Raw genomic sequence first — 26831 nt, forward strand, 5'->3', positions numbered from 1 at the left:
TGAGTATTACCATACAATTAATTGTCTGTCTTTGGAAGCTTTTTCTAATAAAACACTGGGGGGGGGTAAATTAATATCATTAAATACACATGAGTGTCAGGGGTAATATTACAGTCAGAGATTTCTAAGTCTGTGTACTGCATTAATGGGGACGTTTGTTTTCTTTGGTCTTCCAGGTTAAGTTTAGCGAACTAACTGTGGACATGTTCCGGATGTTACAAGCCCTGGAAAGGGAGCCAATGAATCTAGCTTCCCAGATGAATAAACCAGGAATGCAGGTGATCTTCTCTCTACATTTGCGATTTTGGTAACACTGTTCCTGCTTCTGCTCCTCATGGAATGCTATTATACAACAAATGCTACACATGTGAATAAAGAATTCTCTTGATGAAACACAAGAGAGATAAGCACAATAAAAGTAACATGGAATTTTTAAAAAGCTATTTGATGAAGAGGATAGTAAAAACAGCCATCGATAATTCATCTGTGAAATACAGCTTGTATGTGTCTTGTTTTCTGTGTATAATATAGGAATCAGCTGATAAACCTACCAGACGAGAAAACCCCCACAAATATCTGCTCTACAAACCAACCTTCAGTCAACTATACACATTCTTAGCAGCATCTTTTAAGGTATATATGATCTGATAATTTTTATTATGTGGGGAAAATGTGCTCTAAATAGAATCTGAGAGTCACTCTTTTCTTTGAATCTTTAAATCAAGAATTTAGATAAAATATGAAATTGAAAACTGCATTCAGAATATCTGATCACAGGGATCCCTGGGTGGCGCAGCAGTTTGGCGCCTGCCTTTGGCCCAGGGCGCGATCCTGGAGACCCGGGATCGGATCCCACATCGGGCTCCTGGTGCATGGAGCCTGCTTCTTCCTCTGCCTGTGTCTCTGCCTCTCTCTCTCTCTCTCTGTGACTATCATAAATAAATTAAAAAAAAAAAAAATTTAAAAAAGAATATCTGATCACAGCTATTTTGAAATGGAAATTGCTTACAATGTTATAACTGCTCCTTACCATTAACGAGAATAGTGATTAATTATCATTCTTCTTTCTCCAGGTTTTTATTACTAAACTACTTTAGGCATAACAGTCAGATTGCACAGGCATGTTATATGTTCAGACAGCTCTGTGGAGCCTTGTGGTCATCTGAAAGAATTATGAAAAGTAGAAAATTCCTCCCAGCATTTATGTAGAGAAAGCCACAGGCAGGAGTTTGTCCTTTAGATCTATAGTCAGGGATCCCTGGGTGGCGCAGCGGTTTGGCGCCTGCCTTTGGCCCAGGGCGCGATCCTGGAGACCCGGGATCGAATCCCACGTCGGGCTCCCGGTGCATGGAGCCTGCTTCTCCCTCTGCCTGTGTCTTTGCCTCTCTCTCTCTGTGTGTGACTATCATAAATTTAAAAAAAAAAAAAAAAAAAAAGATTTAGATCTATAGTCAGAATCCTTACTTCTCCATTTCAGGGTTTGCAGAGAACATTCTCTAACTGATGAGGTTTTTGAAATAATATCTTCAAAACTTTGGTAATAGTATAGATTCATAATGTCTCTTTGTTGTGTAAGCAGTTATAAGTTGGAACCTGTAAGAGTGGTGGTTCTCTTGGAGAAGAGTAATATATTGAATTAGGTTCTTTTTGTCCCTACAACTTTAAAATGTCAGGAACTTTAAATAAAACTGTTTGTTGTTTTGTATATGTGATTTTCTTTAATTTCAGGAGCTGCCTGCCAATAGTGTGCTTCTGATTTACCTGTCAGCCACTGGTGTTTTCCCCACAGGTCGTTCTGATAGTGAAGGTACAATAAAGGAATGCTCCCTGTCGTGAGCAGGGCTTGAATTCTCTTTATTTTCTACAAGACCACGGCCCATAGCCCACAGACCATCCCAAGCTTTCCAAAGAGGCTTCCAAATTGAAACCTGGTCTCTTTGTTGAATTGACAATCTTGTGGATACCCCAGTCTATTTCATTTGTTGAAATATTATACTTTGAAGTCCACAGATCATCAGCAAATTTGCATACTAAATGCATGCCTCACTATCAAGTCTGCCAAAGGCACATATATATTATTTAAATATATATGGAATAACCATGCCTAATGTTCTACTTCACATCATTGAGTTTTTCTGGGCCTTTAGGACATCAGGGAATCTGGTCAGTGGCTTCATTGTGGCTGAAAGTCTTTGTAGAAATTAGTGCACTTTTATAACTGTGAAAGTTCAAGTCCTCATGATTTTGTTTTCTGTCCTTTTTTGGTTTTTATGGATTCAACCTGAAGAATAATGGGATGCTGTTTCAGAGTCAAAACTTAAAACTATCCAGAATATATGAGTCCAGAATATATGAAATTGTCAGAATAGATGAGTAACTTGGATGTAAATTAGGCAATTAAATCTTTGGACAAAAAAATTTTTTTCTTAACATCCTTAACATTTTCCTCTTCATCTGTTTGTTGAAATTTGCATTCCTTTATACAATGCATGTCCCTGCCATCTTCCTTGCATGACGTATAGATTCTTTTTAAGTGTTAAAATGAAAACAAAACAAAATAAATCTCAGAGTCTTTTCATGGCAGTGATCTTACAGGATGAAATATGACAGTGTTGAAAGTGACACAATCATAAATACTGCTTTAAATTTTTTTGTAATGAAGTTAGTAAGTTTTATTTATAAATGATTATTTCCATGTTTTATAACATGTGCTAGAAACTGGGCCCCTATTTAATATGTTGACCTCTTATTTTGCTGTTTCAGAGTACAGTAGGTACTAACTAAATGGTCCTTTGAGAGAGATGATTCCTAACATCCCACAGTTACTGTTCCATTTAGACAAGAGTTCAGCTAACCAATGTGACCATAGGAAAGGCTAACTTCAAAACTGGAACTACAGTGGCTGACATAATTAATGACAATAACAGATTTTTATCACACACTGAAATTTGGCATTTCTTTTCTTTAAATGAAGTTTTTATCAATGACAATTTTCAAAACCCATTCAAAATTTTCTCAAATTTTATAATTAGTGGCTCACTTAAAATTATATTTAAGAAATGATTAGGACTTCATTCTGCAACTTTCTTACTTAGATAATTTGGTTGAATGTGAGATTTAACTTTGCTTGAAATGTAAAGATCATTTTGAACTTCCCAGACCTCCATCCCTTTTCTGCACCCAGAAAAATGGGGTGTAGTAGATTCTTGTTTTGTTTCTCATTATATTCTGTTTGAAAAACTGATGAATACTTAAATGATTTTTTTGAATGTTGAAACAGGCAACATGCTGAAATCATTTAAATACCGCATTAAACTAAAATGTTAAATTTTAAAATGATTAAAATGTTTTGTTATTGTCTTCCGTTTGTATCGAGAGACTCGTATAAGACCTTTGTATTTGAGTGTCAGATCAGTGTTATTCTCCAACTGAAGTCTAGAATTCTTCCCTTTGTTTTTATAGGTCCTTATGATTTTGGAGGGGTACTTACTAATAGTAATCGGGATATTATAAATGGAGATGCCATCCACAAACGAAATCAGTCCCACAAGGAAATGCACTGGTATGTATTCCGGTGTCTCTCCCTATTATAAAAATTATAGTTGTGTCTTAGAAAATATTAACTAAAATGGGGAATTTTTTTCTAGTACTGGAAATATTCCCTCAGACTACCATTAATAACCCTTATTTGGATTCCAGTAATATTTTAGTCTCTGACTGTCCTAGGAAATTAGAATTTTTGACTGATGTTTATTTTTTAAATTTTCACTGAGTATTATATGTCAGGCACTATTCAATCATTGGGGATATGTCAGTGAGCAGAATTACAAGTTGAAAGACTGTACATATATACATAAATAATATGTCAGGACGTGATACATGTTAACATCAATACAAGCTTTTAAATAGAAGGTTCTTTTGGTTTGATACAGTATAAGTGAACTTAATTGTATGATTTCAAGTAAATTTCATCTGTGTAAGTTTGCTCTTTTCCTAAATACAACACATTCACTGCTTGGACCATTATTGGCTCTGCAATCTCTCTAGCTGAGGGATCACCATCTGGTTATAAAGGGGACTGGACTTATTTGAAACTACATTTCTGATAGCACTTTATATAAAAATGTTAACTGTTCATATTAAAGAATGAGGAAAGAAAGGCAGAGAGGGAGATATTTCAAATTATGTGTATAATAACTAACAGTTCTCCAAGCCATATATTGGTGCTGTCATTGACCTTGGTCGTAAATGATTTATATTCAAGAAAATTATATCTGAAAGATACTGAGGTTTGATGATGTTGCTTATTGACACATCATTTTATATATTTACATTTACATTAATATTTTTATACATACGTTGTCCAGTAAACCATGGGAAAGAGACGATGCCCACTAAAACTGTGACCTTTTTAAGCAGTGACTCTCAAATGTATGTTACTGGACTTTGGGTCCAGTGGGTCTTTCTTGGGCCAGGGAATCTATATGTTTAATAAGCACCCCAGCAGATTCTGATGCAAATGTACAGAGGAAGCATAATAAATAGTAAAAGGGGATCCCCTACTTAGTATCTGCAATATTAAGTTGTAGCTTGACATATTAAAATCTTTGGGACACCTGGGTGGCTCAGTGGTTGAGCGTCTGCCTTTGGCTCAGGGTGTGATCCCGGGGTCCTAGGATTGAATCCTGTATCGAGCTCCCTACAGGGAGCCTGCTTCTCCCTCTGCCTATGTCTCTGCCTCTTTCTCTGTGTGTCTCATGAATAAATAAAATCTTTTTAAAAAATAAATAAAAATCTTTAAAATAGATCAAGATTTTAAAAGATTGACTGCAGTACAAATCTGGTTGTGTTCTCTTATCGTATTCTCAGAACATTTTCTTAGAGTTTTTAGATTCTAAAGACGCACCTATGTGCTGACTTATGATGTTTTTCTATTGTATGTTTGGTCCATCTTTAAATCTGTAGACTTCTCTTCATCTTGAATATTCCTGAATAATAATTTGCTCTGAATATTTCCCTAGCTAAAACTGCTAACTTATCTATCCCAGTCAAGATAGACATATTTTGTCTTTGGTTGAGTTCATCTTTGTTTTCTGCTCAGTGCTATGATGATGAGATCTGGGCAGACCATACTGAGGAGTAAGATTTCTAAGACTTGGCCAGTAGTTGCACAGTTAATCATCATTACCATTATTGTTTCCCCAGCCTTCATCCCGGAGACCTCTACCCTTTCACAAGGAAGCCCCTGTTTATTATTGTGGATTCATCCAACAGCGTTGCATACAAGGTAAGTTCTCCAAGCACCATTGTGCGTGTTAGACATTATGGCACCACCTCGAGGTAAGCAGTCTTAACACAAGCCTTTTTATTTTGCTTTATCTTTTAAAAATTTTACTCACTTTGTATTTAGTGTTTCTTTTCTTTTGAGGTTGTGCATGCTAGTCAGGATCTGGTGCTATGAATAGAGACAAGAAGAAAACGAATGAATGGACACTCAGTGGAAAATTATAAATTCTTCTGCAGAAAAAAAAAAAATTCAAGATTTCCAAGATCTCTGGTGGGAGGTTTATTTTTGTTATATAACCCAGAGTAATTTTCTTTTATAGAGGTAGGAGTATATAGGCAAATTTTATTTTCTAGTTTTCAACCCTTTCCTCTTTTACACCTGAACGGCTGGAGTTTGAATGAATTCTCTATCCCATCTTACACTGTTACAATCTGCATATCAACATAAATGGTTTTAGATTTTTTTTTTTTAATTTTGTGACAGTAAGTAAGAAAAGATGGCCCTGATTGCTGAAATAAGTAACAGGGTTTTAAAGTAAAAGCCTTTGTTTTATATTTTGCTATAGAAGCAGTGTTTTTTAATGACTATGTAAAAACTACCCATAGTGAAACACTTTAAAATTGGATATTAGAATTCAAACTAATTTACAGGAAAATGAAAACAGAATCTTTATATGTGGTTACAATATTTCATTAGTTAATGATATGTTCAAAAATATGCCATGAACACAGATCTGCCAATTAAAACTATTTCTGTTGTGGGTGTTCATGTAATTAAATGGAGAAGCAAATACTAGATTTATTTCAGGAGAACAACGGAAATAAATGTCTGCTAACCAAGAGATGACCCCAAGCATATGTTTTCCATCTAATTCTTATGTTTAGTTTCACTTTTTAGAGTTAGTGTCTGAATTTCAAGAGCATCCATCCTATTTTAAATTTTTCAGCATATATCCTGCTACCCACTTTTGTCAGGTTTGACATTACAACTTTTGATTTTAGGAAAATTACTATATACTTTCTTAAATCATGTCTGTGTTGTTGCTTTTAATCTTTTTGAGGGGGTGGGAAGTTGCTGAAGGAAAGGAAAGCTTTATTTGCTAACTTACTTAAACCTATACAATCAGAAGAGTCCAATATTTTGTATCTTCACAAAATTCAAAAGAAGCATTCTGTGCCTTGATATCAATGAAAATGAATCATTTGCTACAGTTTAATGTAACAGAGTATGTTGATGTGCCAGGTCAAGTGTATTACTGAATATGATCTAGCATGCATTTAGAGTATTTTAGCAGTCTATTAATTTCTCTCCATTTGATTGGATAATATTTGATATCACTTTTTATAATCTCAGGAATATCATTCATTGTATGTGCCTGCTATTTCTAAAGTGCTGTTTGGATAGAGAATGAGTACTGCACCCTGATTTTTTAAAAACACCATTGTGCATAACTGGAAATGTATTTACCTAACAATATATCGTGATTTAATTGAAAATTTCAATATTCTGACACCCAGGATAACAGTGCACTAATAGAAAGTTTCATTTGTTTGCTTTTGATGGCCCATGCCATATCACTCCTTTCAAAAATTAAATTGTCCAGAACATACTTATCTGCAAATCAGAGCATGGCACAGACCAATTTGGTCTTTTTAAAAATTAGTAGTATTCAGTGCCTCTAAATCTAGTATGCATTTCTCTGTGTTAACATAGTGAAGGTGTCTGATATTTACTTTTCCAACAAAGCATATGTGAAAAGTCTTAAATTACCATTTTGCACATTTCTAATGAAAAAGAACTCTGTGACTGATGTATTATTTCTTGAGTGCCAACTCTACTATAAATGTTTCCTGAACATGTTTGCTAATATTTCTTCATATAGATACCAACATTTCATGTATATTTCTTTATTTAAATATTGTTTCTTTATTTTTATGGGAATAACTCATGCATATAGTTTAAAGCTGTAGTACTCAACTCTTTCTGTGTATCAAAAACATTCAAGTCCTTCTCAAAACCATCTGTCCTGGACCCCAACTCCTGTGATTCTGCGTCGGTTGACTTGGTGGGTCCTGTGGTGTTGGTGCAATTCTAGTCTGTGTCAAGGTGGGGACCCCTGAGTCAGCAAGTTACCCCATGTGTTACCAAAAATGGCAGTTCCTGCTCTCCTGCCCTGTCCCCATTTGCCTTCTCCCAGGGGCCACCAGTTATATCTTTCGTAGCTGATGATTTGGTATTTAACCATCATTTGTCTAAATAACATGCTCGTGTTGATATTTCTTAATTTGCCAGTTTTTGGCATTATGTCCTGACATCCCAATCTGGAAGACAAATTCAGCTCTTTCCTCTTCCTATCCCCAGCTCACAGTTATACCTTCTACCTCAACTTCTATCATGATTTTGATTCACTGAATACTTAGTCCTTATATTATGAGAAGTAGAAAATGCATTTAACAACCAAGCCATATAAACTTTTTCTTTCCTGTGCAACTTCCTGCTTTTCCTGGAACAAATAATTATGTAACATTGTTCCTTGTATTTGTCTGAATGTCACACTCATTCAGCCCCAATCTGCTCACCAGCTACCTACATCCTCTTTTAGGTTGTTCGGATGCATCTGTCTCTTAATTTTGTCTTCGTGCCGGATCCCGCCCCCCACCATCCAATACCTCTGAACTGGTGCCCTCTGCAGATCCCTCATCCCAGAACCTCATTTCATTATTATCCTGGGAAGTCTTCATCTTTTCTGTTTCTCAAATCCCATGTCTTCGTCTTGGACTCTCATTTCATTTACTCTCTCATTTTGGTGCAGCATCTCCATGAGCAGCTTCCTAGAAAGGGTGAACAGTAGGTAAAATAGTTGAGGTCTTGCACTCCTTTAGTTGTTCTTTAATTTACACCCATGGTTGAATGATGGTTTTGGTAGAGGTTAGAAATTATTTCCTCTCAGAATTAGGAAAGGTTTGTTGTATTACTTTCTAGCCTCCAGTATTTCCTAAGAAGAAGAAAAGCATTCTCATCTTGGATTCTTTTATGTGACCTGTTTTCAGTGTCTGGAAATTCAGGAAACATATAGAATCATCACTTTGAGCCCTAGTGTTTTTCAGTTTCTTAAACAAGATTCCCCAGTGTGGGTTTACTTTTTTTGTGCTGTTTGGTGTGTACTTCATCAGTCCTTGCAACATGGAAACTCCACCTGTCTTCTTGAGTTGTTCACTGACTTCCTCTCCACATCTCCTCTATTCTATCCCAGAGACTTCCTGTCACTCCTATATTGGACTCCTCTGATTTTCTGGCCCTTTATTTTCCTTCTCCTTTTTGCTCTTGAGGAAATTACTTTGCCTTTATCTTCTAACCTGTGAGATTTCTCATTTACTTTCTGGAGGTTTCTTTCATAAGATATGTGTATGTCTGTGTGTGTGTGTATATATATAAGATCTATGTGGGATCCCTGGGTGGCGCAGCGGTTTAGTGCCTGCCTTTGGCCCAGGGCCCGATCCTGGAGACCCGGGATCGAATCCCACGTCGGGCTCCCGGTGCATGGAGCCTGCTTCTCCCTCTGCCTGTGTCTCTGCCTCTCTCTCTGTGTGTGTGTGACTATCATAAATAAATAAAAATTAAAAAAAATTTAAAAAAAAGATATATGTGCATACACAGACACAATCATCTTAGTTTTTATCTTGGTTGAAATCTCTTCTCTTACCTTTGAAAATCCTCCCCGTATGGTATCTTTTTTTTCTATGTTGATTTGTTTCTCTTTGGTTTTGTCTATATATTTCACATGAGAGACTTAACTCAGGGTATCATAATGTTTGCTTGTCTGCTCAGATTTAAGAATGGAAGCTAGCACAATGATCGGAATCTCTGAGGTTGTGGATAGGGCTTGTTACACTGAGACGCTCATGTGATGATTTAGCTGGAACACTTAGCTGGGTAATCTCTGATGTCAATATCTTCAGGTCTTTCTTCACAGTCTGGTCATAATCACCAGAACAGACTCAACTATTCTGCTTGGAATGTAAGGATCTGACAATCAACACCATGCTTTGTTTTTCCTAAAGTTGGTATGTGTGTTTATGTTTGTATATACATGTATCTTTATGTCTTCATTGCCTTATGCTTAAAATATTCTTAGTAATATATGTTCGATGATTAAATGAAGATATGCACTATTATCTTTATTTTGTAGATGAGGAAACTTTGCCTATGGAGGTTAAGTATTTTGCCTAATTGATTCTAGCCGCCTTTCTTATTGCAATGCCCATGCTCTCTCCATGCTAAGCAAAAGAGGGGTTTTGCATGCTAGTCTGAGCCTCATTTCAGAGGAGAATGAATGATTGAAATACCAAGATCTGTGTAACACTCTATGGCCCACACTTTGGCTCTCAAATTGTCGTTAGGGAATGGGCAAGTTGAAGGGGCTTTATCTGTAGTTATGTAGTACTAGTGGGGGTAAAATAAATCCCTCAACCATTTTGGGCAACATATCTTTTAGTTCTGCTTTCTTTTCTTTGGAAGAAGAAAATCCTTTGAGTATTTAAATATTTGTGATAGAGCTGGATCTCTGCCACTGAACTTGACTTAATGCATTTGTCACAGCAGTGATTTTTGTGTAAACAGCCCCATCCTAAAGTATTTGATTGATGGCTGCAGATTGCCACAGTCCATTCACCTTCCTTCCTAAGCAGAGCATCTTAGAGCTCTTCTACCAGTCATCTGCACTCATTCCTTTTCTTTTTTTCTTCTTTGAAAGACTCTCTCTCTCTCTCTCTCTCTTTTATTTTTGGTGTTCTGTACTTACACTGTGATATATCTACATTTTGTTTCTTTATATTTAACCTATTGTGATTTGTTGGATTTTTTTTAATTGGTACATTGGATTTTTTTCATAATTGCTGGGAAGTTCTCAACCATTATCTCTACAAATATTGGCTGTACCCGGCTTCTCTCTCATTCCCTTCTGGAACTAATTATATGTGTATATATATATTTTTAAGATTTTATTTATTTATTCATGAGAGACACAGAAAGAAAGAGATGCAGAGACATAGGCAGAGAGAAGCAGGCTCCATGCAGGGAGCCTGACGTGGGACTCGATCCTGGAACTCCAGGATCATGCCCTGGGCTGAAGGCAGGTGCTCAACCACTGAGCCACCCAGGCATCCCTATATGTGTGTATTTATTAGCACAGCATTCTCACTGTGTCTTGCATATCTCTTGACTTCTCTTCTACATTTTCTTACTTTTTTGTGTATTTGGTTGAGATTTGGATAATTTGTTCTGATCGTTCAGTTCACAAATTCTTTCTTTAACTATGATTAATTTGCTTTTAAACCCATCTGTTAAGTTTTATATTGATTGGGTTTTATTTCTAGAAGTTCTATTTGGTTCTTTTTAAAATAACCCATTACCCTTTTTATAATTTCCTCTTTTCTTTTGTTTGTTCTTTTTTTCTCTCAACTTAATAAGGATACTCATTTTATTATTTATTATCTATCTGATAATTCTTATACCTAAAATCTACTTTTGCTGCTGAAAGACACCCTTTGGTAATTTTTCCTCCCCTTTGGTATTTTTGTATTCTTTTTTTTTTTTTAAGACTTTATTATTTATTCATGAGAGACACAGAGAGAGAGGCAGAGACACAGGCAGAGGAAGAAGCAGGCTCCATGCAGGGAGCCTGATGTGGGACTTGATCCCCGGTCTCCAGGATCATGCCCTCGGCTGAAGGAGGCGCTAAACTGCTGAGCCACCAGAGCTGCCCGTATTTTTGTATTCTTGGATGCCTGATGACCTTTGACAAATTTCTTCTCTTCATCCTCGAAACTATTTGTGGGAAATTCACTGAGCCCTAGAATGAAGATACTTTCATTCAGAGAAATTATGTATCTGTTCTGGCTAGACACCTAGAGACATTACCATGTTTTTAGGGTTACTTACACAGTATGAATTTGGGCTGCAAGCATGCAAGAATGGGGGCACCTGGGTGGCTCATTGATTCAGCATCTGCCTTTGGCTCAGGGTGTGATCCCAGAACTCCAAGATTGAGTCCCACATCATGCTCCCTATAGGGAGCCTGCTTCTCCCCTGCCTATGTCTCTGCCTCTCTGTGTCTCTCATGAACAAATAAATAAAATCTTAAAAAAAAAAAAATGCAAGGGGGGTAGGTGATAATTACAATCCTCAGGTATATAGGCACCTGTTTGTCTCTGCTCTGTTCATTATACTGAGAACATTTTCCTTGCAGGCCTCTTGAGAAGTGGTCATGGGGGAAGGAAGGTGAAAAGTTTTGGTTCATCCTTACACGAAGGTGTAGCCCTTTGGGACTCTAATTTATCAGCACTGGTTTCCTATCAGACTCCCATCTGAAGCAGACTCTGAGCTCTCACTTGTGTCCTCTTCTCTGCATAAAATCTTTAAAACCTAAATTCAGCTTGTTTGATTGCCTCAAAAGAGCAAAAGAGGTTTGGAGTCAGCTTATTTCCTCTGTTTCTTCCACGCTGTTTCCATGTCTCTGTGACTTCCTGTCATGGGAGTGGCCCTGGCTTCTGTCTTTTCCAGCCACAACTCACTCCCTTGATGCCCTTATTCAGTTTCATGACTTTAATTACAATCACTATGTTGACCATTTCCAAACCTGTCTCCAGCCCAGACCTTTCTCTGTTACTGCAGACTTGAATATAACCTACCTACTCCATCTCTCTGATTGGTAATTTTAAGAGAGATCTCAAATTTCACATGCCCAAGACACAATCTCTTGGACCTCTTACTCCTCTAGCTTTCCCCAGAGCAGTTAATGACTATGCACTTTTATAGTTGCTCCTAGCCCAGATCCTTGGTTTCATTACTTGCCTCCTCTTTCCCTCACACCCACATCCATGTCAGGCTGTTCTCTTGGCTGTGACTGATATATCCAGAATTTTACTACCTCCACTGCCCTCACCCCGGCCGATGCCACCACTGTCTCTCCCCTGAATTACTGTAGCAGCTTCCTGCCTTCTGCCCTTGATCCCCTATAGTATTCCTGTAAATCAGATCATGTCACTTCTTTACTCAGAATCTCCAGAGGCTCCTCTTAGTCAAAGTGAAGACTTCATATTATCTGCCTTCACATACCTCTTCCTACTCTCAGAAGCATCTCTGATCTTTTCTCTTGCCAGACACCATATCACTCAGTTCTCTTCAACCACATTGACCTTGCTGTTCCTCTAACACACATGGCAGTCTGCTGCTTAGGATCTTTGTGTCTCTTCCCCCTGTCTTGAATCCTCTTCCAAAGACACCCACATTGTTCTTCAGGTGTTTGAAAAGTTGAAGCTTCTCAATAGGGTCTTCCCTAATTGCCCTATTTAAAATCATATGCCTCCCCTGCGTTCTTTCTCCCCCTCTCTTTATTTTTTCTTGATTATCGTGACATTTAGCTTTTATGTAGTGTCATACACTATTTTAAGCACTTTAGAAATACTAACACATTTAATTCTCAGCAACCCAATGTGTTACTTTTATTATTCCCATTTTACTAATAAGAAAACCAAGGGTTAGAAAGGTTAAGTAATTTGCCCAAGGTCATACACACAACTAACTAGTAGGTGGCTGAGTTGGGATTTAAACAGTCTGATTATAAAATCTGTGCTACTAATCATACTCTGTGCCGTCTTTCCATATATAGCACTGGTCACCTTCCATGATATTACATAACTTTTTTGTTTACTGTGGGTCTCTACCTGCCACCTCCACCCCATCTAAATGCCGGCTCCAGAAAAACAGGTTTTGTGTTTCTCTTTTTAAATCTGTTTTGTTTACTGCTATATTCCTAGCACCTAGAACAGCAGTCAGTATATTCAAGCAGTACTTGTTGAAGAAAAGAGATCCTTAAAAAGAATAATGTGTACTGTTTTAAAGTTGTAAAGGTGTTTTAAAGTATCAGTTAAATAGATAACTTTCTGGGAGAAAATATCTAATGGCTATAAGAAGGAAATCAGAAAAACCCAATCATAGGGTACGAAATAGAGGGAAATGATCAGAATTATCTCTTCCCACTCCCCACAAGAAAGGCTAGCCCTTTGGGGTTTACCAGTAAATACTTTTAAACTTTTAGAATAAAATACACAAGTCCAAGGCAATGATGATGAGAACTATCCATTCAATAGATCAGTTAGGTCACAAGATCCTTATATAGTCTTAAGCATGTTCTTGGTCTTTCCTGTGCCTCTTTTTCTTTCTCTGTAAAATAGATTTTATGGTATTGTTAACATTACAAGTTAGGGGGGCAGCCTGGATGGCTCAGCGGTTTAGTGCCACCTTCAGCCCAGGGTGTGGTCCTGGAGACCAGGGATGGAGTCCCATGTCAGGTTCCCTGAATAGAGCCTGCTTCTCCCTCTGCATGTGTCTGTGCCTCTCTCTCTCTGCGTCTCTCATGAATAAATAAGTAAAATCTTTTTTAAAAAATTATAAGTTAGGATCTGTGAAGCCTAGGATAATCCCTGAAAAGTAGCATTAGCACTCAGTAAATGATAGAAATTATTATGATAATGACTGTTTCAAGACACAAATAACACACGAAAGAAAACCCTACCCCAGATTAGTTTATCAATTATAGATTGGAAAAAAATAAAATACTAGCAGATAGACTAGCAAATAGATTAATAGGATAATCTAACAAAATTTATCTGAATTGTACATGAATTTTGTGAAAAATCAATCAATATTGTATACTATGCCAATAGGATAAATAAGAAAAATCACATGCTTAACTCAGGGGTCATTTTGTAAAATCTAATAAAATTTAGTACCCATTCTTCTTCATTTTTAATTTATTTATGGATGCCTAGATGGCTCAGTTTGTTGTGTGTCTGCCTTTGACTCAGGGCATGATCCTGGGGTCCTGGGATCAAGCCCCACATGAGGCTCCCTACTCAGTGGGGAGCCTGCTTCTCCCTCTCCCTATGCAGCTCCCCTTCTGCTTATGCTTTCTCTCTCTCAAGTAAATTTATTTATTTATTTATTTATTCATTCATTCATTCATTCATTCATTCATTTATTATTTAATTGAGAGCAAGTGGGGAGGAGAGAAGGAAAGAATCCTCAAGCAGACTCCCCACTGAGTATTTGCAGAACCCTACTCAGGGCTTGATCCTAGAACCCTGAGATCATGACCTGAGCCAAAATCAAGAGTTGGATGCTGGGCAGCCCAGGTGGCTCAGCAGTTTAACACCACCTCAGTCCAGGGCCTGATCCTGGAGACCTGGGATCGAGTCCCACGTGAGGCTCCCTGCATGGAGCCTGCTTCTCCCTCTGTCTGTGTCTCTGCCTCTCTCTCTCTCTCTCTCTCTCTCTCTATCTGTGTGTGTGTATGTGTGTCTCATGAATAAATAAATAAAATCTTAATAAACAAAAAAGAGCTGGATGCTTAACCAACTAAGTAAGCCACCCAGGTGCCGCAAGTACACATTCTTTGTTTTTAATTTATGTATTTATTTTAGAGAGAGAGAGTTATGGGGAGAGGGTCAGAGGGAGAGGGAGAGAGAAACTCAAACAGGCTCCATGCTGAGCACATACTGACATGCCATTCTCCAAGAAGGAAAGCAAGTGCCCAGCATAAACCATCTTGTTTACACAGTCCAGGTCAAGTGAGCTACTCTTACCAGTTCTGCTAATGGTGGGAACCCTCCCCAAATCTAAGTCCCTAGAAGCCAGCCTACAGCCCAACCTTGTAAGCAGGCCTTTCAAAAATATTGCAGTCAGGCTTGTTAGGCTAACTCGCACTTTAAAAAAAAAGAAGAAGAAGAGAAAGGTTGGTCAACAAGGGAAGCAAAGAAAAAGGAGACCCTGGGACATAAATAATAGCCATCTGCATTTTAACGTTATCCAAAAGCAAGAGCATCATGGCCAAAGATCCAGAAAGCCATCTTTGCAGTGTAGATAAATGGCTCAAGCTGCCTTATCTAAAGAATGCTTCTTAATATCATTCAACTTCCTCTCTTTGCTTTGATTGCAAGAAATTGCTAATTTACTTTATTTGATTTTTTAATATTAATATTATATTCACAAAGTCAAAAAATCAAAACTTTGAAAAAGGCTTATATGATATCTCTTTATCCCTCCTAGTCTCAATTCACTCAGTTATTCTCTCTTTATGGGTAATCACTGTTGACTGTTTCTTGTTTATCCTTCTAGAAATTTTTTTAAATGTATATATAAGCCAAAATAAATACATAGTTTTAATCTTCTTAGCTATATAAATGGTAATAACATGCTATATACACAACTGTTCTGTAGCTCACTTTGTTTTTACTTAATGAGAAATATTGGAGGGGTGCCTGGGTGGCTCAGTCAGTTAAGCGGCCAGCTGTTGATTTTGCCTCAAGTCATGATCTCAGGGTCATGAGACTGAGCCCCTTGTTACTTTCGCGCGCGCTCTCTCTCTCTCAAAATAAAAGTTGGAGATCTTTCCATATCCTTTCATAAAGAACTTCTTGGTTCTTTTTTTTTTATTAGCTGCATAGTATCCCATTGTATGGTTGTGCCAGAATTTATTTTACCATTTTACCAATCCCTTGTTGCTGGTCATTTGCTTGTTTCTAGTCTTTACTGACAGTGCTGCAAGGAGTAACTTAGGGCTTAATGTTATTCACAGGTTTGAGAATATATTGGTAGCATAAATTTTTAGTTGTAGAATTCCTGTGTTAATGGAATATGCATTTGCATTTAATAAATACTGCCAAATTATCTTCTAAAGAATTTGTTCCTATTTATACTCCTATCATCTACATGTGAGTATTTGTTTCTCCATATTCTTGTCAATAATGTATATTCCCAAACTTATGGAAATTTTGCTAAACTGGCAGGTTAAAAAGTGATATTGTAGTGTAGCTTTGATTTTATTTCTCTTATTATCAATAAGGTTGATCTTCTTTTGATGTATTTGAGCCAGTTGTATTCCCTTTTCTGTGAATTCCTGTTATCTTCTGCCCATTTTTCTATTGGATGAGTAGTCTTTTTCTTATGGATTAGGAGAAGCTCTTTCTATAATAAGGATATTAATCTTTGTAGTGTGCCTTGCAGATATTTTCCCCAGTTCATTTCACTTTTGGTTTAGTTTATGCTGTATTTTACAATGCACAAGACTTTGATATTGTAACTGGGCTTATTAATCTTCTTTTTTAAAATTTATTTATTTATTTTTAGCAATCTCTATACCCAAACATTGGGCTTGAATTTATGACCCCAAGATCAAGTGTTGCTTGCTCTTCCAGCTGAGCCAGCCAGGCACCCCTGGGTTTATTAATTTTAATCATAATAGTTAGGAAGATCTTCTAAGTAATAAAACAAAGAACCCTTATTTTCTTTCAGCACTTTTATAGTTTAAATTTTTTTTACATTTAAATCTTTGATATATTTGGAATTATCAAGTGTGTGGTGCAAAGTATGGAGCCAACTTTTTTCTAGATGGCTATCTAGTTTTTTCCCAATGGAAAAAATTTTTCCTACTTTTTAAAAAATTCTATTCATTTATTTTAAGTAATCTCTACACCTAATGTGTGACTTGAACTCAAGACCCTGAGATCAAGAGTTGCATGCATTTCCAACTAAGTCAGCCACTCACTCCAAATTTTCCTGCTTCCTAATTTGAACTATCATCTTTATTATTAACATTTAAGTCCTATGTGTTTTGGGGTTTAATTTTGGACTCTCTGTTCTCTTCCATTGGTCTTCTGCCTATTCTTAATGCCAGTGCCACATATTTTTAGTTACTGAGGCTTTAAAGTATGTTTCAGTGTCTCGTGAATCTAGTTCCCTCTCTTTGTTCTTCTTTTTCAGAGTTTTCCTGGCTAATCTACTTTTTCCATATGAACTTTAGAATTATTTTTTTCAGTTGCAGGAAAAAAATATCTGTGGCCATTTTTATTGAGGTTGGTTCAAATTTTAATAAATTAGTGTAATGATATCTTTAGAATAGATTTCTCTATAAGAACATATTGTGTCTTTACATCCTTTAGAGAAAGGAAATCCTTAATCAGACAGAGTGTTCCAGTTTGAGTGTCAGATTTAATTCTCACTATAAATTAACATATTGACATTCTGGTTTTATACATCATTCTGTGTGAGCAGTTAATTTGATTCACAGTGAGAAATGGTTGCAATCTTCTCTGATTACTCCCCAATAAGTCAGGACTTAGAGCCTGTGGGGCTGAGAGCCAGATTCTAGACCTTGGAAAATCCAAGTAAATATTAGTGTATATTGCCCAATGAGATGGCCTCTTGGCAGACAGCCAGATGACCTCTCCCTGTAACATTGCGACTATATATATGCCTTTATTTTAAAATCAATAGTTTACTTTTCATGAACTTCACCATGTTAAGAAAGTCTATTATGCATGGTAATTATACATGGATGGCAGTCTCTTCACCTGTTACTGATATTTCTGCATCTGCTTATGAGTAAAAGGCCCTATATACACTAATGACATGCTTTGGAAAATTACTATCTTTGATCAAATCTAATGAAAGTTTTAAATTCTTATATGTTACAGAATTTCACAAACTTATTTGGACAGCCACTAGTCTGCTTGCTTTCTCCTACAGCATATCCAAAAGCTTTACAAGGTATGTTGTCATTACCTGTTATATCCACAGGTTGCAAATAAACAGTTTACATTTTAAATAATACTGATCTTTGTCTCCCCACCTATAATGATCACATGTGGATTTATAGTGTTTAATGTGGCAGGTGTCAATCTGAAATAAACCGAGAAGTCTTGCAACAACTAGATTTCTTTAATGTGCTACCATTAGGTCTTGAGATAATTCTAAAAGAAATGATAAATCATCCCTGAGGAAAAAGGTATTTTTTGGTCTCTTACAGTTGGGGAACTCATGATTTGTGAATTTTAAAATTTGTTTTGCAGGTGTTTTGTTTTTGTTTTGGTTTTGGTGTGCTTGTTGTCATTCATATAGCATGATTTCCTGTATCTCTGGCTACATATTTTAGGCATCTTTTAAGACTCTGTTCTAGAAAACTTCTCAGCCTATGCCTAAGTGTTAGGATAACCTTACTGGCACAACTTAAAGGGTTTCTTTTATTCATATTTTTACCTTGTTGTAGTTTTTAAATAAAAGAACCTCTCTCCAGTGTGCCAGGGAGACAGTGTGTCAGTGTTCCGGCTGTTTCTCAGATGGCTGAGAAATGAAAGACTCTGCCTTTAATAATATGTCATTGATAAGCAACATGTAAAATCGAACTCTAACTCCCAGTCATTAAGCTAGGTAAAAACTAAACAAACCTTAACACTGTCTTAGCAGTACTTGTCACTGTTTCACTATCTCCCTGACTGTGAATAGTGCTGGTGTCTCTCTGTGGGAGATGGCATTTTACTGCTACTTCCCAGCCAGAAGTCCTGTCTGCTGACATAGTTTGACACAGGAAGTGATGGTCAGCATTTGAAAGCCTGAGAGAAGCTGGAGACTTTTCACCGTTGTTTTAAGGTAAGTTTTGCTACTTAACAGGGAAAAATATGTAGAAATATTAAGTTCATGTATCCAAAAGTCAAATTACTAAGGGATAGAACTTACCTTCAAACAACGGTAAAATTCTCCTGCTTTGAGGACTTTATTAACCTGTTTTCTGTCATTTCTGGAGAAATTAACCCCTGCCAAAGACTGAAGAGTACTTTCTGCTGTCAATTTGTCTTGTCAAGATGCAGCTTTATTTAAAATTGCATGATCTAATGGGTTCATACCAACATAATTTGTTCCAAAAGGCTTTATTGCATAGAGGGTTAAAAACACAGACCCTGGAGGCAAACTGATTGAGTTAGAATCCTGACTCAAGCACTGACTAGCTGTGTGACCTTGGGAAATTACGTAGCCATTCTGTGCCTCAGTTTCTTTCCTATCCAATGGAGAAAATAATAGTACCTCCTCGTTGAATAATTCTGGGTGTATAGTAAGTATTCAGTATGTGCTATCATTTTTTTAAATGGTCATTATTATTAATGCTGGTTATTGTAATATATGTCCTTAATGTTTTTTAGTCCAGTATCATATCTCTTTGCTAGAAATCTTAGACCTCTAATCCCTTAAATGTGGCCCATGTGGGCACAAAACTAGCAGATATCCAAGTATTTGAGGGAGGCCTAATTAGGTTCCTGCACCTCTGGTATCTAAAGTCTCCAGTTCTCCCTTGAACCACAAGTTACATCATCTATACAACAAACATTTATACAGCATTTACTTATCAGATACTGTGCTGGGCACTGGAGATAACACTGAACAAATACAGCATGTTCCTCACAGAGCCACATGTCTAGCTGAAGAGATAGACAACCTAGGAGGCATTTCTTGTGGGTGCTATTAGTGTTTCATAGGAGGAAGCACAAGCAGCCCATAAGAGGACCTCCTAAGCAGCCCTTGCGGGTGAAGAAAATGGATAAAAAGATGTCAAAATAAAGTTGAAGGATATATAGAATTATATGGAGCTGGGACATGGTTAACAAGCATGTTCTAGCAGAGTAATAGCATGTGAGCCCAGATATAAGAGCTCTGTGATGAGAGAGTATATGGAACATTTTTTTATGATTTTCTTTTTAAGTAATCTTTATCCAGAATGGGGCTCAGACTCACAACCCCAAGATTAAGAGTCACATGCTTTACCCACTGGGCCAGCCAAGTGCCCCAGTTTATGAAATATTTAGAGAAGTTAAAGTATTTCCTGCTAGTGAAAGGATAGGGTGTGGGATTGTGTGACTGAATCATGAAAAACCTTTTAGGATTTGTGAAGAGAGTTCAATGGAGGATAGTGGGGTGCCATCAAAAGATTGTGAACAGAAGAGCATTCATTATCCTTGTGGAGAATGACTTGAAGAAGAGCACTGATGGAAATAGGGAGATGGCAGCAGTGACCAGAGCTAGGTCACCTGTGGTGGCTTCAAAAGATAGTAAGCCCAGAGAGCCAACAGGATTTGGTGATGGATTGGATATGAAGGAATAAGGGAGAGGAAGGAGGCAGGGGTGGACTTCCAGATTTCTGGCTAAGATGCTGGTAGAAATGTTGGTACTGGATAAGCACATTTGTAGAGAACAAAAGGGGGAAGAATTTGCTTTCAATTTCTGACATGATGGGTTTGAGGTACCTTTGAAACTTAGATTGAATATTGTAGTCTAGAGCAATTCTGTTCAATAGAAAGGTAATATAAGTCACAGGTCATTTTAAATTTTCTAGTTGTCATATTAAAAAAGTTTAACAGGTGAGGCACTTGGGTGGCTCAGTGGTTGAGAATCTGTCTTCGGCTCAGGTCATGATCCCAGGGTCCTGGGATTGAGTTGCACATCAGGCTCCAAACAGGGAGTCTGCTTCTCCCTCTGCCTATGTGCCTCTGTGTGTGTGTGTCTCTCATGAATAAATAAATAAAATCTTTTTTACAAAAAAGTTTAACAGATGAAGTTAATATATCTTTTTGTCCTGAGGCTTTGAAATCCCACATGTATTTTATATTTCACAGTGCACCTCAGTTTGGACCAATCACTTTTTTCTTTAAGATTTAATTTTATTTATTTATTTTTAATTTTTTTTTACAGATTTTATTTATTTATTCATAAGAGACAGAGAGAGAGAGGCAGAAACACAGGCAGAGGGAGAAGCAGGCTCCATGCAGGAGTCTGATGCAAGACTCGATCCTGGGACTCCAGGACCACGCCCCAGGCCGAAGGCAGGTGCTAAACCGCTGAGCCACTCAAAGATCCCCAAGATTTTATTATTTGACACACAGAGAGAGCACAAGCAGGGGGAGCAGCAGGAAGAGGGAGAGAGAGAAGCAGGCTTCCCATTGAGCAGGCAGCCCTGATGCGGGGCTCCATCCCAGGACCCTGGGATCATGACCTAAGCTAAAGGTAGACACTTAACTGACTGAGCCACTGAGGTGCCCCTGGATCAGTTACATTTAAGTGTCCAGTAGCTGCAGTAAGACAGTGCAGTTCTATACCTCAGTCTAGGCTGCAGATAAGAGAACTGGGACTCAGTAGGCATATAAGTGATAACTGAAATTATGGGAGTAGGTGAGATCAGCAAAAAGTTTACTAAGCTCTGTCTTAAGTTTGTTCAAGAAAGCATTGTACCTGGGATGTTTTTTGTAGTTCCATGCAGAATCTACTTTATTGGCTTATGGTTTAATGATATAGCTTTAATTTTATTCATTTTTATTTTTAAAAAATATTCCTCAAATGCATCTCTTATCTTTTGCAAAACTGTTGTCTATATATATAACATGTTTGTTATTACAGATCAATCTCAACGAGGTAGCCTCTTCACTCTCTTTTTGAACAATCCTCTAATGGCCTTCCTATTTGTCTCTGGATTGTCAAGCATGCGCAGAGGTCTTTGGGAAAAGTGTCAAGAATATCTTCGAAAAATCAACCGTGATATTGCCCAGCTACTGACCCATTCACGTTCAATAGGTACCCTACTAATCTAACTGCACACTTAACATAAGATGATGGTTTTATATTGTTGAAATTGTTTGAATTTTTAAAGGTATTTGTTGAAGGCAGGAAACTTGAGAAGGTTCTCCTGAACTTTCTTCCCTTTTGAAATGTGTTTTTCTGTTAAGCATCTTTTTACTGTCATCTTTCTCCTCTTTACAGATCAAGCATTTCTCCAGTTTTTTGGAGATGAGTTTCTTCGCTTGCTTCTTACAAGATTTATCTTTTGTTCAGCCACCATGAGGATGCACAAGATTTTTCGGGTAGGCAAAGAATATTAAAGACCAATTAAAAAAAAAAAAAGACCAATTTTACCATTATAGGTATTTAGGAGTCATGTATTATACTTTATTAAATATACCGTATTAAATAAAATTTGAGTAGATCCAATACAGTGTTTACAAATGATTATGTAATGTATAAAGATGACCCATACAAGGCATATCTGAATACTTAACACCCAATTTAAGAAGTAGAATATTTTTGGGCAGCCCTGGTGGCTCAGTGGTTTAGCGCTGCCTTCAGCCCAGGGCCTGATCCTGGGGATCCAGGATCGAGTCCCATGTCAGGTTCCCTGCATGGAGCCTGCTTCTCCGTCTGCCTGTGTCTCTGCCTCTCTCTCTATGTGTGTGTCTCTCATGAATAAATAAAATCTTAAAAAAAAAAAAAAAAAAAAAGAAGTAGAACATTTTCATTACCTTTTAGGCCTTCACAGATCCTGTCTTTCAAATGAAATTAAAATTATGAATTTTATAATTATCGTTCATTTTCTTTATAGCTTTGCCACATGTATTTGTATTCTTACGCAACATGTTGATGGATCTATATTATATGTATTCTTCTATGGCCTGCTTTTTTTTTCCACCTACAATTATATTCCTGAGATTGAGCCAAGTTGATGACAACTGTAGCTTTTATCCATTTGTTTTCACTGCACTCTAGGATTCCATTGTTTAGGGTGCCTGGGTGGCTCAGGCAGTTAAGCATCTACCTTTGGCTCAGGTCACGATCTCAGGGTCCTGGGATGGAGCCCAGCATCAGGCTCCCTGCTCAGTGGGGAGCCTACTTCTTCCTCTGCCCCTCTCCCTGCTCCTGCTCTCTTTCTCTCTCAAATAAATAAAATCTTTAAAAAAAAAAAGTTTCCATTGTTTGACTATTTATCAAAAATTCCTTGTCCATTCTACTGATAATGGAGATTTAGATTTTCAGTTTTTTATTATTATAAACAATACAACTGTGATATCTTCTATCAGTTACGTGGTACACATGTATAAAATTTTTTATGGGGAATATATGTAAAAATGGAATGTGAGGTCAGATTATCAAAGCATCTTCAACTTTCCTAGGTTTTACAAAGTGTATTAATTTACACTCACTAGTGGTGTGTAAGAGTTACTCTTGCTCTAATCCTCACCAGCACTTGTTGCAGTCTTACTTTATATTGTGTGACTCTAATGTGTATACAGTGATGTCCATTGTGGTTTTGATTTTTATTTCTGAGATTGCTTTTAGATTGAACAACTTTTCATGTCTTATTGTATGCTCCTGTTTGTGAAGAGTATGTTCAAATCTTTTGTCTATTCTGCTCTTAAGTGGTTTGTTTTTTTCTGTGAATTCATATAACCACATAACACTGTTTACTGAGGTCTTAAAAATTTTAGACATTATATTTTTCATTTCTGTAAGTAACATTTGGTTCTTTTTCGAATATGCCTGAACATTTTTTTTAAAGATTTCATTTATTTATTTGAGGGCAGGGGGAGCAGAAGGAAAGGGAAAGGGAAAGAATCTCCAGCAGATGCTGCCCTGAGCATGACCCAGAGGTCATGACCTGAGCTGAAACCAAGAGTCAGTTGCTTAACCAAATGAGCTACCCAGGCACCCCATGCCTGCACATTTATAAGTCTCTTGCAACTTTTAGTTTAAAAATACAATATTTTTTCCATTTTGTTATGGCAATTTTAAATATTAAAAAATTGAATAGTGAATATCCATATATACTCAAGCTAGATTCTGCAGCTAACATTTTGATTTATTTGCTTTGGTATATTTGTCCATATCCATTTCCTCTTTCCATTCATCAGTTTATCTCATTTTTGTGATGCATTTTGAAATAAATGATGGGCATCAATAGACTTTACCCCTCAAACTTCATCATGCATATAAATGATGGGCATCAATAGACTTTACCCCTCAAACTTCATCATGCATATAAATAATGTGCATACACACTTCTTTTTTTATTTTTTTATTATTTTATTATTTTTTATTTTTTTAAGATTTATTTATTTATGATAGACATAGAGAGAGAGAGAGGCAGAGACACAGGAGGAGGGAGAAGCAGGCTCCATGCCGGGAGCCCGATGCGGGACTCAATTCTGGGACTCCAGGATCGTGCCCTGGGCCAAAGGCAGGCACCAAACCGCTGAGCCACCCAGGGATCACCCACACTTCTTTTTTTTTAATGTAAAGTTCATATACAGTGAAGTGCACAAAACTAACATGTGCCATTAGGTGAGTTTTGACAAATACATTCACATGTGAACTCAAAGCAATCAAGTTTTACAACATAACATCATTCCAGAAAATTCTCTCTACACCCTTTCCCAGTTAGTCCAGTGCCCATTACCCCAGAGGCGATGCTTTTTTTATTTTCTTCACTATAGCTTGATTTCGCCTATTTATGAAGTAGCTCATTCCTCTTTATTACTAAATAGTAGTCCATTGTCTGAATATACCAGAGTTTATTTAGGCTTTCTCCTTTTGATGAACACCTGGACAGTTTTAACTTTTTGACTACTATAAATAAAGTGGCTGTGAACATTCTTGTACAAGTCTGCTCAGACATATGTTTTGTATTTTCTTGGTCATAGGGTAGGTATGTGTTTAGTTTTATTTGAAGCTTCCAGACTTTTTCTCAGAGTATTTGGACCATTTTATGTTTCCAGCAACAGTGTATAAAAGTTTCTCTAGGGATCCCTGGGTGGCGCAGCGGTTTGGCGCCTGCCTTTGGCCCAGGGCGTGATCCTGGAGACCCGGGATCGAATCCCACGTCGGGCTCCCGGTGCATGGAGCCTGCTTCTCCCTCTGCCTGTGTCTCTGCCTCTCTCTCTCTCTCTGTGTGACTATCATAAATAAATAAAAATTAAAAAAAATAAAAGCTCATTTCTTTAAAAAAAAAAAAAGAAGTTTCTCTATATCCTTGCCAACATTTGACGTTGTCAGTCTTAAATTTCAACCATTTTTGTGAATTATTTTTTAAAGATTTTATGTATTTCAGGGCAGCCTAGGTGGCTCAGCAGTTTAGTGCCGCCTTCAGCCCAGGGTGTGATCCTGGAGATCCAGGATCAAGTCCCACGTCAGGCTCCCTGTATGGAGCCTGCTTCTCCCTCTGCCTGTGTCTCTGGCTTTCTCTCTGTGTCTCTCATGAATAAACAAACAAACAAACAAATAAATAAATAAATAGAGCAGCCCTGGTGGCTTAGCGGTTTAGCGCCGCCTTCAGTCCAGGGCATGATCCTGGGCTCCCTGCATGGAGCCTGTTTCTCCCTCTGCCTGTGTGTCTGCCTCTCTCTCTCTGTCTCTCATGAGTAAATAAATAAAATCTTAAAAAAAAAAAAAAAAAGTAAATAAATAAATATCTTTAAAAAAAAGATTTTATGTATTTCAGAGAGCACGCATGAGAAGGGGGAGGGATAGAGGGAGAAGCAGACTCCCCACTGAGCAGGGAACCCAACGTGGGGCTCAGTCCCAGGACTCTGGGATCATGACCCGACCCAAGCCAACCTGAAAGCAGATGCCCAACTGACTGAGCTACCCAGGTACCTCGTTTTTGTGAACTTACAGTGGTATCTCATTGTAGTACAATATGTATTTCAGTGAATAATGTGGACATCTTTTCATGTGCTTATCAGCTATATTTTATTGGATTCTATGGCTTGCCTTTTTCTTGAACAGTAGCTTTTGTATTTTTGATGATGTTTTGGGATGCCTGGGTGACTCAGCAGTTGAACCTCTGCCTTTGGCTCAGGGCATAATCCCAGAGTCTCAGGATCGAATCCCACGTCAGGCTTCCTGCACAGAGCCTGCTTCTTGCTTCTCCCTTTGCCTATCTACCTCTCTCTATTTCTCTTGTGAATAAATAAATAAAATCTTTCTTAAAAAATTATTTTTGATGAAGTTTCAGCTAACCAGTTTTTTTCTCTTGTGGTTTGTGTTTTATCCAAGAAATGTTCACCTATTCCAAAGTCACAAAAATTCTTTTCAAGTTTTCTTCTAGAAGTTTTATAGCTTTAGCTTTTGTACATTCAGGTCTATGATACATTTTGAGTTATTTTTGTTTATAGTGTAAGATAAGGGTCAATAGTTTTTTCTTTCATATGGGTATGAAATTAGTATTACTGAAATGATTATCCTTTTCTCATTGAATTACTTTTGTAATGTTTTTGAAAATCTGTCAATCATATACGTATAGAGATATTTCTGGACTCTAAATTCTGTTCCAGTGTCCAGTGGCATTTTTCTCCAATACATTGATTATTCCAATTTTACAATAAGTCTTAAAATACTGTAGTATGAGTCCTACTAAAATTTAAGTGTTTGGGTTATTCTAGACCCTTTGCATAATTATGTAAAATGTAGCATCAGCTTCACATTTTGATTGAGATTGCATCTAATCTATGTAACCAATCTGTGGATAATTATAATAATATTGAGTCTTCCAATCAATGACTATGATGTGTATTTACGCATTTATTTAGGTCTTCAGTTTCTCTCAGTAATGTTTTGTGGCTCTCATCATATATGTTTTATATGTATCTTAATAAATTTATTCCACAGTATTTCAAGTTCAGAAACGCATTATAACTAGAATTGTATTTTTTATTTCATTTTCCAATCATGTGTTGCTAATACACAGAAATACTGGTGTTTTTTTATTTTTATTTTTTTTATATTGGTGTTTTTTAAATTGACCTTGTTTCCTTGCAGTCTTGCAAGGAAATTGAAATATTAGTTCTATTTGCTTTTTTATACATTCCTTAATATTTTGTAGATATATTATCCTGTC

At 37.1% G+C, this 26831-nt stretch overlaps 1 protein-coding gene across 7 annotated transcripts in view; it reads left to right on the top strand.

Annotated features, from left to right (window-relative positions):
- Window positions 1–26831, top strand: part of SCAI (suppressor of cancer cell invasion) — a 165203-nt gene that overhangs the window by 121689 nt on the left and 16683 nt on the right. For 4 of the 7 annotated variants that reach the window (XM_025475126.3, XM_035720783.2, XM_025475128.3 and 1 more), the window contains 8 exons: window positions 177–278; window positions 532–633; window positions 1729–1807; window positions 3463–3562; window positions 5206–5287; window positions 17821–17893; window positions 21566–21739; window positions 21926–22026. In XM_025475126.3, coding sequence (XP_025330911.1) covers window positions 177–278; window positions 532–633; window positions 1729–1807; window positions 3463–3562; window positions 5206–5287; window positions 17821–17893; window positions 21566–21739; window positions 21926–22026 — 813 coding nt within the window. Of the gene's footprint in view, window positions 1–176; window positions 279–531; window positions 634–1728; window positions 1808–3462; window positions 3563–5205; window positions 5288–17820; window positions 17894–18628; window positions 18773–21565; window positions 21740–21925; window positions 22027–26831 lie in introns of those variants that run through there. The other 3 variants (XR_007413292.1, XR_003146899.3, XR_003146898.3) reach the window with 3 other exon arrangements.

The sequence above is a fragment of the Canis lupus genome, chromosome 9, assembly GCF_003254725.2.
Source record: "Canis lupus dingo isolate Sandy chromosome 9, ASM325472v2, whole genome shotgun sequence".
Classification (NCBI taxonomy): domain Eukaryota; kingdom Metazoa; phylum Chordata; class Mammalia; order Carnivora; family Canidae; genus Canis; species Canis lupus.